The sequence below is a fragment of the Lytechinus pictus genome, chromosome 3 (assembly GCF_037042905.1).
Source record: "Lytechinus pictus isolate F3 Inbred chromosome 3, Lp3.0, whole genome shotgun sequence".
Taxonomy (NCBI): Eukaryota; Metazoa; Echinodermata; class Echinoidea; order Temnopleuroida; family Toxopneustidae; genus Lytechinus; species Lytechinus pictus.
The window spans coordinates 47,611,602-47,626,223 of NC_087247.1; the positions used below are offsets into that span (position 1 = coordinate 47,611,602).

General features: G+C 37.0%; 1 protein-coding gene across 8 annotated transcripts in view; it reads left to right on the forward strand.

Annotated features, from left to right (window-relative positions):
• The first annotated feature begins 3,179 nt into the window (after window positions 1-3,179).
• The window catches only part of LOC129257118 (peregrin-like), a 38,225-nt gene continuing 26,782 nt past the window's right edge, over window positions 3,180-14,622 (forward strand). For 7 of the 8 annotated variants that reach the window (XM_064097222.1, XM_064097226.1, XM_064097228.1 and 4 more), the window contains exons 1-2: window positions 3,181-3,614; window positions 11,721-13,371. In XM_064097222.1, coding sequence (XP_063953292.1) covers window positions 11,822-13,371 — 1,550 coding nt within the window. In that variant the 5' untranslated portion in view covers window positions 3,181-3,614; window positions 11,721-11,821. Of the gene's footprint in view, window positions 3,615-11,720; window positions 13,372-14,622 lie in introns of all 8 variants that reach the window. The other variant, XM_064097225.1, reaches the window with a different exon arrangement.

Sequence of the window (14,622 nt, forward strand, 5' to 3'; positions counted from 1 at the left end):
TCCGCCAAGAAGAGGGGGGGGGGCGGGCCCCTCACCCCCCCTGGTCCGCCTAAGGGGCGGAAAAATTTGACAAGCAAAAAAAAAGGTTATCATCCCAAAAGTAAGGTCATCTCGTCCCATACTCGTCCCCAAATACATGTTTTATTTCGATTTAGAATGATGTATTTCTTACCATCATAAAAGACCAAAAATAGTAGGGGGGACATTTGATATTGTGTCCCCCCTACTATTTTGAGTAGGGGGGACACGTCCCCCCTGTCCCCCCTGGGATTTCCGCCCATGGGGTGAAGGATGGGTTATTTCTCTGTAGTCGCTCGTATACCGTATGTTTGAGACATATTTAGAAAATGATATTATATTTCACTTTCTCTCTTCCATTTTCAAGCGCCCCCAATCCCCCATCATAATGCCACTGATTATCGTGGTCAGGCAGAACACGTTGATTTGGGATCGTTCGGGCCGATAGGCAGTGACGTGTGGGGTAATAGCAACGTTTTTTAATTAATAAAAACGTATTCCTGGTTGAAACACTTACACTTGCGGCTTTACAGAGGTATTGTTACATTCGCTTAATTTAGTTTAATGTGGACTTATTGGCAAAAATCGAACGATATTCAAAGCCTGCAGTATACCCCTTTTCAATGGTGTTTATTTTCTTTCCATACCTGTGCTCACTGGATCTCAGCGTGTATTCGTTTTAATACAGAATATTAAGACAGGGGTGGATCCAGCTTTCGCCAATGGGGGGGGGGGGGGGGGGCGAATTTTTTCACTCAATTCCCTGATCGGCCGCCCAAATTGATTTTGAAGGGTTAGTCCTAACAGTCAACAGCTTTATTAATTAAAAACAACAATAATCTCATAAGCCCTATTTAAATAGTGCGAGCGCGAAGCGCGAGCTAAGATTTTTGCAAATTTCATGCATTTTCCCCTGAAAATTGAACATTCTGGGTAATGTTTGTGATCCTGACCATTTGCGTATATGTAAACTATATAATACTGCTAGCGCGAAGAAAACTTTCTGCTCGCGCTTCGGGAGCAGAAAGTTTTAATATACTGTACATTCAGCCTGATCGAAAGGGGACCAGTTAAGGACTGTTTGCAGTTAGCCATGAAGACAAGAAATATTTCAACAATAAAAAAATGCGAGGGCGAAGCGTAAGCTGATTTTTTTATTATGTTCTGACCTACAATTGGAACTGTAAGCACTTTTTTATAATCATGAACAGGATAGGTATATTTAACTACACGATTGATGCGAGCGTGAAGCGCGAGCGGAAAAAAAAGAGATTTAGACATAAAAACGGGACACTTTATTCATGCTTTGTAAATATTGAAAACTGGTGGGCAATTGGGTATTTTCCTATGGCCAACATACATGTACATAATGCGAGCGCGAAGAGCGAGCAGAAAGTTTTTGATATTCTGATCTGAAACTTGATACCATGTTTTAAATAAAGAACAAGTAGCGTATCTCAATAAACATGCGTGCCCGTGTTCTACATTATAGACCTAGAATCTGCATGGGCATTCTAAATACATTATTTATCATGAAAATCAATAATGCGAGCGCGAAGCAAGAGCTGAAAACATTTAATATTCCGATTTGAATAAGGGTCAATTTAATCACTATTTCAAGAACGGTGTATGAAAATTGTGAAGTGGATATGGATTGCACTTAATAAATGATGTGAGCGCGAAGTGCGAGCTGATATTTTTTCATTATTATGAAACTTTTCCATTCTGAAAAAGACACTTAATTATATAGGAGTTAATAAAAATATTATTATCTTATTCATGAATCTAATAAGCATAATGAGAGCGCGAAATTTGTTGATAATAAGGCCTGAAAAGTGGACATTTTAAACACTTTTGTAATTATGAATAGGATGCATGGGTAAAAATATATTTCCATCAATTAATGCAAGCGCAAAATCACGAGCCGAAATTATTTATTGATAAGCTAGCTGTCATGAAAAGGTGATTTTAAGAAGTTTGTTATAGAATTATAAAGATATACATAACTCAATCAAAAGAGCGCGCAGCGCTAGCTAATACGTTTTGACAATCAGACCTGAAAAGGGATATTGCTTTATGGAATCGAAGAGGATATGTACTTGACAAATCAAATAATGCGAGCGCGCAGCGCGAGCTGAAAATGTTAATATTCAGACCGTATAAACCGACATTTTACAAAGCACTTTTTTCAAATTAATTTGTAAATCAAACAAAATAATGAAAGTTTGATGTCCGAGTTGAAATATGTTTTTATATATTGACTTCAAACTTTATATTTTAAGCCCTATATCAGCCCATTTAGCAAGATTTGTATCTTCGATCAGGCAATGCGAGTGCGAAGCGAGAGCGAAAATTTTTTAAAGTGACAATGAAGATTTTCCAAGTCTTCCCCTCATCTTATTTCATTCACTGGTCTTCCTCCTCTTATTTTCTTTTCCCCTCTCTTTTACCCCCTTTATATACCCTTTCCCCCCTTTTTTTTTCTTTCTCCTTTTTTTTTTCCCCTGGTATTTGATTATACAAAAATTCACCTATACTGTAATACGCATATACATAGAATGCTATTTTTATCTCTCGCTGTGGTTGCCTTCGTTCACATAAATCTGCAGACAATCTTAAAATAGATGTGTAGCAATGTAGCATAGTTTCGAAAGCAAACAAATGCAATTAGTGAGATGACCGAAAAATATCTAGGCCTTCTGGAAGACAATCATGAATATAAGACAAATATAGACTAGGTCTACACCCCCGTCTCTTCATAGATTGATTAATTGATAATGATCAATTATTACTAATAAAACAATTTTCATCAGAAAAGTATTTTTATATGCCATAACAAAATGTGGTTTATTTGCTCGCTCACAAATATATCATTTATTTTCATTAAAACTTCATTCCCACTAGGTCATGGTGAATAAATGGTCTATTTAGTGTGCACGAGGGGAATGGGTTAGAGAGTTCACAACATGCAGAATAATTTTCGGCACCAGCGATAATGAATTGTGAGCAAATTAAGGACAAACATCGCTATTTACACCCTCTATCTAAACATCCTCACAACTCTCCGGTCAAAATCTTTTGAAAAAAAAAAAAACATTTCCACATTTTCTCGAATTCCAACTAAAGATGGCGTTAGAGCATAGCGTAATTTTTGAAAAGCTAGGGGGGCGCTTTTCGTACCTTCGAAAAGATGTCTGAAAATGAGCGGAGGGTAGCCCGTCGAGTGCGTATCAGGACAGTACAATCGTCAAAATTTGGCTTCGAATATCTCGTTAAATGCGTAACTTTTTGCACCATTGTCTTCTGGAATATATCAAGCAGAGTCTGGACTATCATACTGTGAATTTTCATGACGCGCTTTGGACGAATTCATGGTTTAAATTAAGCAAGGCATTGTTCGTGCGTCTTTGTTCGGACAGATATTTTCGAAAAGCCTTGCTATGTGCTGTATGTATGAGAGCACAAGTGATTTGAGCTAAGCTGTGTGTTCAACGGGACATAACCGTGTCTTCTCCGCTCCCCGCCTACAACACTGCATATAGCATGGAGCGTGCGTACAACTGGCTCAGCTCAGCAGCCGATTGCAGCTAGAACAGGTCGGTAATGTGATAAGTTAGCTTTCGATTTGTACCTTGCTCAGTCCGGATTTAGCTTTTTTTTTTTACCCCAACATACGTCATTTAAATACTTTGGGGGAAATTTTAGTCATGAAAGTGCTATGAAATTCTATTTTAAAGAGGTGGGCCCATTTTTACAGGGCGTGCACAATTTTTTTTCGAGTTCGTCACGTTGGGCATGAGCATGAATATTCATGAGTCACTAAAACATTTGAACGAGCGCGGCTAGCTTGCTAGAAAGATCTCTATCAAGCCGGATATGTCTCCTTTGTTATGTACTTGTATTTTGTAGTTCAGTATGCTATCTTTCTTGTGTCTTGGAAGTTGGAACTTTGGAAGGTCCAATGAAATTGTATTTTCAAATAAAGCAAAGGAAACTATTTTGTAGAGATTTTTACTCGCACTATTCATCTGGGCACTTGACAAGCACAACGAGTACGATAATATGCCAAGGCCATAGGAAGAAGAACTATGCTTGTTGAGAGAATGAATGTGTAACTGTAAAATGTGACGTGTGTCTGTCAATACTTTTGCATTTTTTAAAATATGAAATGAAGACTGAAAATGAAGTTGATATTCTTCTGTCTAACTTTGACTTGAGTTTGATTGAGTCTTATTTTAATCATTATTTTAAAATACAAGTTTGTGAAAAGGGTAGAATCTACAGTCTTAGATCCAAGTCTATTTATGGTGGTCAAAACTACTGTACATGTACCTGTACTACCTGTAGCCACTTCCTTGATCACTGCAACCACTCTGCCTTAGCTGTTACTAGTGTTAGCTGTGGGGAATTGGAAACTACATACAGAGACCTACATGTATGCAGTAGACCTCTACAAACACATTAAAAAAAAATCATTAAAATATCACTTTTGAAACCAATGATACTGATTTCAATACAGTTGCAATTTATTTTTTATTAGTAACTTCGGGATTATTTTTGTATTCACCAGAGCGCTCAAAAACTTGAATTTTGGGCATATTTTTGTGTAGGCCCTCTATTGGTGGAAAGTAAAATTGCAAGAAAATTGTCATTCAACAATCTATTTTTAATTTAGAAAAAATAATAATTGAAATCATTTAAGTTGCCTAAGAGCCAAGTTATATGGTGAATAGATCTAGTTGTAATGGAGGAAACTGACAATAAAATCAAGCATTTGTCCCAAAGAAGAAGAGAAAATTACGCCAAACATTGCCAACGTTATTTCCCCCACCCAGTGACTACATGTATCATAACCTTGTTCATTAGATGAGTGCCTGTAGCCTACTTCTTAAAGTTCATGTCTACCCAAAGTGTAATACTGTGTTTTAGGGGCCTGCCAATGATGATCACTTTTTCCATTTTATAATGTGGTACTTTTTATGGTAGTGATTTCATGATACAAAATCAGATTAAAGAAAAAAAAAAGGAATTGATATTTCATATTAATTAATTATTTACATGTAGAGTACAAACTTAAAAAATAGTGCATTGCATATGGTCGCATGTCATAAGGTGGTCCAATTTCGCGAACAGGGTAAAAATGGTCCAAAAAATTATTTTTTGGATGTTACAGGTATTACCATTCTTAGTGAAAAAGTGTTAAGTCTCAAATACCTTTTTTTTTCTTAAAATGACTAATTAACAACTAATTATTACATAGACCTCAATGTAACAGGGCCCTGTCCACGTAGGATTATATTATTGTTACTGGGGGTGCTGAGCATTGTCACAGCACCACCAGTAACAATAGATAATCCTCTGTGGAAAGGGTTTATGCAATGTAAATATGAATTTTGAAATGTGTTTGGTGTCAAAAGTTAATGCAACATTGGATCACCCTAGTATTTAGCAGTATTAATCTTGTAACATCAATAATTAAATCTGTAACAAAAAATGAATAATTATCTGTTATTGTATGCATATTAAAGGTCAAGTCCACCACAGGAAAATGTTTTTATTTTATTAGAATAAATAGAGAAAAGTCAAACTACATGTACTGTAGCATAACACTGACAATTTCATCAAAATCGGATGTAAAATAACAAAGCTATGACATTTTTAAGTTTCGCTTATTAAAAAAAAACACCCATGCATAACTCAGTGACATGCAAATGAGACAGTTGATGATGTCCCTCACTCACTATTTGTTTGGTTTTTTTTATTGTTTGAATTATACAATATTTTTTTTTTTTTTTAATGTGACAATATGGACCAACTTGACTAAACCATACAGTATTAAACAATGCTAATTCCATATGTTCAGGGAGGAATTATTGTTGTTTCACTTGACAATGAGGAGGAAATTAGAATATTTCATATAATAAAATACTAAAGAAATAGTGAGTGGATGACGTCATCAGTCTCCTCATTTGCATACCAAACAGGATGTGCATATAACTGTTTTGTGAAATTAAGCGAAACTTTAAAATGTCATAACTTTTTTGTTTCACATCCGATTTTGATGAAATTTTCAGTTTTATGCTTGTTGGATTTTTCTCTTTTTATTCAAATCAACTTTTGTTGGGGTGGACTTGTCCTTTAATTACACTAATTAACAATATTCAATTTCACATTTTTGCCCCCAAAATGCCTGTCGCTGTTTATAAGCTTGGCAAAATGACTACATCATGAATAGAAATGTTTGTTGCAATGATATACAACATTTGTACGAAAAAATAAGATTACAAATGAGATAATTCTCCAGTTTACTAATTGATTGGGTTGGAGATCATTGCTGACATACTCATGTATTTCATTCCTGCATATTTTCAAAATTGTCAAATTTTTATAACATTTATTTGTTCCCTGCTTTTAAACTGCCTAGAACTATGAGGCCAAAATTCATATCACAGTTTGTAGTAAGTTGTTAATTAAGTTTAATTAACATTTTATCATTCACCGCATCCACCGGCTCCGCCACACCTGTGACTTCAAACTTAATGTGCTATAGTTTTAGTTCCTGATATTGTATTGATATACTTTATAGTAATATATTTAGCCTATAGTTCTAGCTTCAAAATGAGATCTTACTCAATAAATTTGGTCAAGATGCTGTGATGTAGCAACAATTTATCAATGGCACCATGTGGAAAATTGTTATCCGCCACCCTTTGCATACCCAACTTATGAAATGCAACCATATACAATGTATGTGTAATCCATCTCAAATTGCAAACTGACCTACATGATGTAGAATTAGATACCTTGCGCATAGTCATTTATCTGAGTTAAAAGCCTGTTCAATAGGAAGATCTTTAAAATCTGACATCAACAACATGAAAAGTAGCCTAAATTTACCTTATTTACATTAATTAATGTAAATTTCTTTTGGATGAAATCATAATTCATGAAAATATTGGTAAAATATAAACAAATTTGTCACCATTTGTGCCCATTCGGCATTCTGAATAAAAATGACACTTTCTAGCAAGCCTCAGGAAATAACTATTTTGAGCTTGATTTTTTTGTTTAAACCTTCACAAAACTTTTGTGCACGAAATAAAGTCATGCTTTTTCAGAACAGTTTTCCAGCACAGCTTGCAATTGTTGATACAGGTACATGTAGGTATAGAATTTGGGGACAGTGAGATCTGCGAAACCCCTTGACCTACAGTACATGTACATTTTTGTCAATGTCATGTCAAGTCATCCCATGCAATGCAATCATCCCTTCTTCAGTTCGGGAGCTATAATTTGGATTGGTGTTACAAAGTTGGCCTACATATTTTGTGAATGAATTTCAGCCCAATGAATATTTTTAGAATAATAATAATAATATTAGTAATAATGTTGGCTATGTACTTAGTACATATACTTACGTGTATATAGTGCACAGGTCCACCTTTCGGTGCTCATGGCGCTTTAAAAAAGGCCCTGCTATTATCATTACCCCGGCTAAGCTAGGCAACCGATTAAGGCGCAACTTTTTTAAGGAATTCCTGCCAGTACCCATTTACATCACCTGGGTCGAGTGCAGCACACAGTGGATGAATTCCTTGCTGAAGGAAATAACGCCATGGCTGGGATATCAACCCATGATCCTCTGTTTCAAAGTCTGGAGACTAATCCACTGGGCCACAACGCTCCACTACGCAAATGTTTGCAAACTTTGGACACCCCATCATGAGTTATTAAGTTAAAGTTAAACCATTATGCTTTTCACACTGCATTTCCTGTTCCCCATTCTATCCTTAAACCCGGACTATATGTATCCTTAACCCATTCTATCTTTTTTTCGATTCACACTGTCTTTCTTAACCCCATACTAATAGCTTAGCCGGGGTTAACGCCTTAACCCTGGACTATCACACAGCTCATGAATATTGATGATTATGTCATACAAAGCGTGATTACATGTAACGTGCAATTTCAACATCTGTGATTGGCTAATGCTTAGCCCCACTTTTCCTTAGCCCTGTTTCGTTTCACACTGCATCTCTTAGCACCGCAATTGTGGTGCTACATGTAAGCCGGCTAACCCTGCTTTCTTGCAGGGCCAGGTACTATTTACCGTGCTATAACGTGTGAAAACGAAGTGGGCTATAAGCTTTACCCCGGGAAATAGGTGGGGCCAAGACCCCCCCTTAGCCCCACCAATTTCTTGGGGTTAAGGACAAAAAGTGCAGTGTGAAAAGCATACAGTTAAACCCTTTGAAATGTACAGTGCGATGATGACCCATACCCTGAATTATTTGCACGTATCAACCACATCCACAAACTGCCATGATTCGGGCCCAACGGCATCTTCCCCCTGCTAGTACCCTGACCAGGCAGGCTGAAGTTGTTTAGCTTCTCATAGACCTAGTCTACATGTACAAACATCGCAAACAGAAATATCAACTCAACTTTAGTGTCTGTTTTGACTAAAGTCAGATTTATCAATAGCTTCCCCATAGTCAGCACGTGCCTCGCCGCGCATTACACCGTGTATTACCGCACATGCCACACGAGCCACTGCTGTAGAGTGGCATATACTGGCCATTTTTTAGGCTAAAATCTTCCGAAATCAATACCAATCTTGACAGAAATGATCGACTAAATATCCCGTACCAGAAAGATGACGTCATCTTGATGATGTTATCTTTAAAAGATCACCTGATATTTATTATTTTATAACCTATGTTTTTTAAGTCACATGGCTTCAGGCCTATCGGGTATACATGTATGTGCATTCACTGGTAGGCTGGAATACCGGTTCAAAGGGTTAAAGATGCTATTTTATTGGATTTTGATGGAATTTTCAGCACTATACTAATTGCTTTTCTGATTCCCCCCCCCTACTTGTTTAAAACAACTTGTTTGTGTGGACCAAAAGCCTTGTCCAGGGCCCATTTCATAGAGAGTTGCAACTATGGTACTGGTAACTTTGCCATCATTGCAACTAGTTTGGTAACTTGGCTTAGCAGTCAGCAGCCAATCAAAATCAAGAGTGTCTCACAAATATGTGCTCAAAAATTAGTGCTCAGGGGAATGAGAAAATAATAGCCAAGGTAATTCAAGTACATACAGTAGGGGGTTGGGGTGGACATGTCCTTTTAATGGGGGCCTTTCGGAGAATAATTCGAATTAAATCCTGTGAAACTCGTTCAGTGATTGTATCAAACCAACTGAACTATTTTTACTTTGAATATAGTGACACAAACTAGTTTTTAATCAAAGGGCCTCATTTGCCCCACTTTGATGGGGCAAATAAGGCCACCTACATGTAACAACAATGTTTAATGGTCATTGATATGCAAATGAGGTTGATTACATGTAGTTTTCATATTTCTGTTGGATATTGTTGGTCTACTGTAGACCTCACATTAGACATCTATTCACATTTCTGCGGGTATGCTTTAAAAAAGATATGAATGGGATTATGAAAAAGGTGGCCTTATTTTACCCCACTCGTCCTTACATGTACAGTATAAGATGAAGAAAAAACGGGAAAAGCTGTCATGTGGTTAGGTGTTTTTGGAACAAGTAACTACATGTAATGCTGATTTTGAGACTTTGATTTTGAAACTTATCTGTTTTGTGTTTCATAGAGTTGATACAGACTTGTTCAATACGGATGCTAGTAGAAAGGACTTAGCCTAAACTAACACGTACATGTAAGCCAACAAGCATTATCTTGCTTCATTGAGCATTGAAGGTGCTGTGGTCAAGTGGTCTAAGGCGCCTGCTAGACACAAGAAAGTCCTGGGTTCGATCCCAGCCACGGCACTAATGCCTTTGAGCTGCAAGACATTAATCCACATTGCTATTTTATCCTATATTCATATAAACGGAAATGCTGTTAACAGTCTTTTTAACGATGTGTGGACCTTTTTTCAATTACAGAGCCATATTGACAAGGGTCAAATTCCCTTTTTGGTCATAAGTCCTCTGCCCAGATGTTCTCAAACTTGGAATGGTTTCATAGTGCAAATTCTAGTTTTAGTTTGAACTGAAACAAAACTTGTATTGAAATTCATTTAATTGATGGAAACACCTTGCATTTGGATGTTAATTTTTGGCAGCTAAAGGAATGTTGATAAAAGGGGAAACAATATAATTTTCATGCATGCTGCAGACAGGTGTCAATGGGGGTATCTCCAGACTGATCAATTGAAAAAATTGAAAATTATCTCACATGTCAATTGTGCAGGTGTTCATTTTGGACATGCTGTGGAATTATGTGTATTCTTAAATATTTTTTTACTTTATTTTTTTTATTTATTTATTCATTTATTTATTCATTTATTTATTTGTTATAAATAAATCAATCAATCAAAAAATAAGAAAAAAATAAAAATGAAAATAAAAACAAAAACAAATTTATTTATTCATATACATGTATATATATTTTTTAAATAATTATTTTATGATTGATTGATTGATTCCTTTTTTGGGGTTGGGGTGGGGTTCTAGTCATCCTAGTGGTGATGCTGCACAGTATTAGTGTTAGTTTTTTGTTTGTCTTTAAAATAGTATGTAATGTTTCCCATTAACCATAATATCCATCATAATAATCTGAACAGGTGATTGGTCTACTCTAAACCCAGTCATGTGACCAAAATACATGTAGTTCCAACCAATGTCACGAAATTGGCAAAAATACCATGAATCTCTACATCTGACATCACTAAATGTACCAGGGAATAGTACAGTACCTCGAGCCATGATATCAAACATAAATGATTAAAAATCTATTAAGGGGTATGGGCAGGGCTTAAACAAATTATGCTTTAAGCACCAAATGCACGAGCGAGTACAAATGTATAATGCACATACATGTATGTGATCAAGGGGATCAATTATCTCCATGGCAAAGCTGATGAATGAATAAATGAATTTTTCTCTCAAAGACTGTTATTCAATTAGTTCTACCTTTCTATCTGATGTATATAATTCTGATGAGGGATTTATACATGTAAACAAAATATATACATGTAAATGTACAGCCTTCAGTCAGAGGTTTGGTGAAAATACATGTATGATCCCCAAGCAGTGACCTTTGGGGCTGCACCCATCATGCGCCCCTCAGGGAAACATTGGGGTGTCACTTTGGGAACCATACTGTACATGTAGTTCCAACCACCTCCTCTGGCAGCCGTACATGTATTTTTTGTTCATTAACCCATGAATTTCCCCTACATTATACAGTGTACATGTAGAGTATTTTTTTCAGCATTTCATTTGTAGCCGCCATATACATGTATATGTATTCAGTCAATGTTTGAAAAATCAAATATTTTTTTTTGAAAAATCGTTTCTTGAAGGCCATTAAAAAAGGGAAGCTGTACATGTACATACATTTTTAATTGAACTACATGTACATGTTAAATGTACATGTAGTATGTTGGCGTCCTGGCGATCTTACATGTAAGTGTGAGCGTTTTTCAAATTAAATTAAAATTGATTTTATTATTTTACTCCTGGTTGCTTTAACCTTACATACATCTTTGTGTTTGAAATTTGTTGTTCATACATGTGATATGTACATGTATAAATTCTGAAATTTCTATTCATTTCTTTTTTGTTATTTTTTTTCTTCCTATAACATGTACATGTACTTCTACCACTCTGTATCTTACCATGTTCTTCTCTTTCTTATCTTTCTATAACAAATACTGCAGGTCTGGTGAAAGGCAATAGACATGTGATTCATGTGTTTCTTCTGTGCAATAGCTTCAACTCATTCAATTTACCCTAAGCTGACATGCCAAAGTGAGCTTTCATGAGACCTTTACTGATAAAACCTAGGACAATGCCCGCTCTAAATTTTGATGTGAAGACGTTCTGTCACAATCTTCGGGCAACCAAGCCTCCTTATGAGTGCCCAGTTAATGATTGTGGCAAAGTCTACAAATCTCTAAATGGAATAGAATTTCACCTGTTTCACTATGACCATGACAATCCTAATGGTAATGGCTATGCAACACCTGTCAAGAAAGGTGGCTGGAGAAAATCAAGAGTGAATAACCGGCCAAATCAGCGTGCTCCATCACCCCAGTTGATTCGTTCTCCGGCCAGAGAGGGCCTCACCTATGCCCAGGCCCAACGCCTTGTGGAGGTCGACCTGGATGGACAGACAATGAGGCTTAATATTTATGAAAACATTGATGTAATGACAGAAGACGAGTTTGAGAGTGAGACGAGTGAAGAGGAAAAGATTGAGAAGGCCCCAGTAAATAAAGGAACTAAAGCTGTGGACCAAGGACAGAAGCCTCAGAAAGAGAAGCCAGCCGTTGGTGCTTCACTCAAGTTACCTGAGGCTTCTTTCACAGTTTTGACTGATTATGAGGAGCCCCCTGATATTCCTAACAGACCAAATTCTTACTTCAGGTACATTGAAAAGACAGCTGAGGAGCTGGATGATGATGTTGAGTATGACATGGATGAAGAAGACTATGTATGGCTAGATGTAATCAATAAAAAGAGAGAAAGTGCAAACATGAATCCAGTTCCACAAGAGATATTTGAGTTGTTGATGGACAGACTGGAGAAAGAGTCACATTTTCAGAGTCAATCTTCTGGGAAACCAGACAATCATCAGTTCATTGACGAAGATGCAGTTTGTTGCATATGCAATGATGGAGAATGCCAAAACAGTAATGTTATATTATTCTGTGATATGTGTAATCTAGCCGTGCACCAAGAATGCTATGGGGTGCCGTACATTCCAGAGGGGCAATGGTTGTGCCGTCGCTGCCTCCAATCGCCCTCCAGAGCAGTTGACTGTGCCCTTTGTCCAAATAAAGGTGGGGCCTTTAAGCAAACTGATGATGGGAGGTGGGCCCATGTCGTGTGTGCTTTGTGGATCCCAGAAGTAGGTTTTGCCAACACAGTATTCCTTGAGCCTATAGACAGTATAGCCCATATTCCTCCAGCCAGATGGAAACTGACATGTTATATCTGCAAGCAGCGAGGTGTGGGGGCTTGCATTCAGTGTCACAAAACAAACTGCTACACAGCTTTCCATGTCACATGTGCCCAACAGGCTACCCTTTTCATGAAAATGGAACCAATTCGAGAAACGGGTATCAATGGGACGTCCATTAGCATCCGAAAGACTGCATTCTGTGACATTCATACTCCAGCTGAAGCAGAGAAGAAACCCCTTATGAAGAATGACAAGGTGATCGAGATGGATGCTGCTGAGAAGGGCTGGTCAGCAAAGAAGGCCAAGGCAATATCCAGGAAAAACATGAGGAAAGCTCGTAAGATTCTAGCCGAAAAGAGAGCAGCCGTGCCAGTGGTATCCATTCCATGCATTCCACAACAAAGGTAAACACATATAGTGTTTCAGGGACTCAGTTTTATAATTGTGAGGGGAGCAATAAAAAGCTCTCCTAGAACTTTTAAGGAGAGCGGTAGAGGAGCACTGCAAAAAGCTCTTCTTCAACATACAAGGGGAGCTTTTTGTCCAATTAACAAAACAGATGGAGGAAATATATGTATTAAGTTACAATCAACAACCAAAGGAAGGAAACAATCGAATATGCAAGCAATATTTATAATTGTTTTACAATGTATTGTAATTAGATTGTAAAACCTGTTTGAGTGAGGTTTTGACTTTGGCTAAAAGTTAAGTCACTGACAATTTTTTTTTTTCGGGGGCTCCATTTTTTTATCTTTTGGTAAAATTTTGGGGCTAATTTTGCATTTCGGGGGCTCTTTTTAAATGCTACTTTTTTGTATTTTCAGGAATACCTGTTCACCTATTATTTATTAATGAATTATTACTTTTTGTTAAATATTGTATGATTTTTAAAGTTATTTTTTCATGCTTAGAATCTTGGATGTGGGTGTGTGTGGGTGTGTGGCACTGTGCGTGTGTGTGTGACTGTGAGTTGGACTTGGATATAAATGAATTCAATATCTAATTTCTACTCCGTCTATTCCAGTACAATACCCTGTACTCGGCCATGTACATGTTTCATGCTTAGAATCTTGGATGTGGGTGTGTGTGGGTGTGTGGCACTGTGTGTGTGTGTGTGACTGTGAGTTGGACTTGGATATAAATGAATTCAATATCTAATTTCTACTCCGTCTATTCCAGTACAATACCCTGTACTCGGCCATGTACATGTAATAAAGGCCCACATACCCTAACTTTTCCTGAAGTTCTTTGAAAACGCAGATCTCCACGAAAATTGCATTTCTCTATGGGGGAGTCTAAATTCGGTGAGAATGTATTCATTAAGAACTTAAATATACATGACAATGAAGAAATCATCAAACTTTATTGGCAGTTTTGAATAATATACCTGAAATGTAAACTCTGTCTGAAACAGAAAATCACCATCATTGAGGCCTTTACTGAGCGAATTGTCCCCCAGAGCTCTGGCAGAGAGACAGAGCTCCGACTGGCTACATGCGCCAATGCGTTCGTGCGTGAGCCTGCCGCCGGCCTTGTAAAATAGATGGAGCTTTGCCTTTGTTTGATGATTTATTTTCTGATATTTACCTCATCCCCTAGAAAAAGAAAATAAATGATTTTTTAGTTATAATTAATAAATAAGGTACTTATTTTGG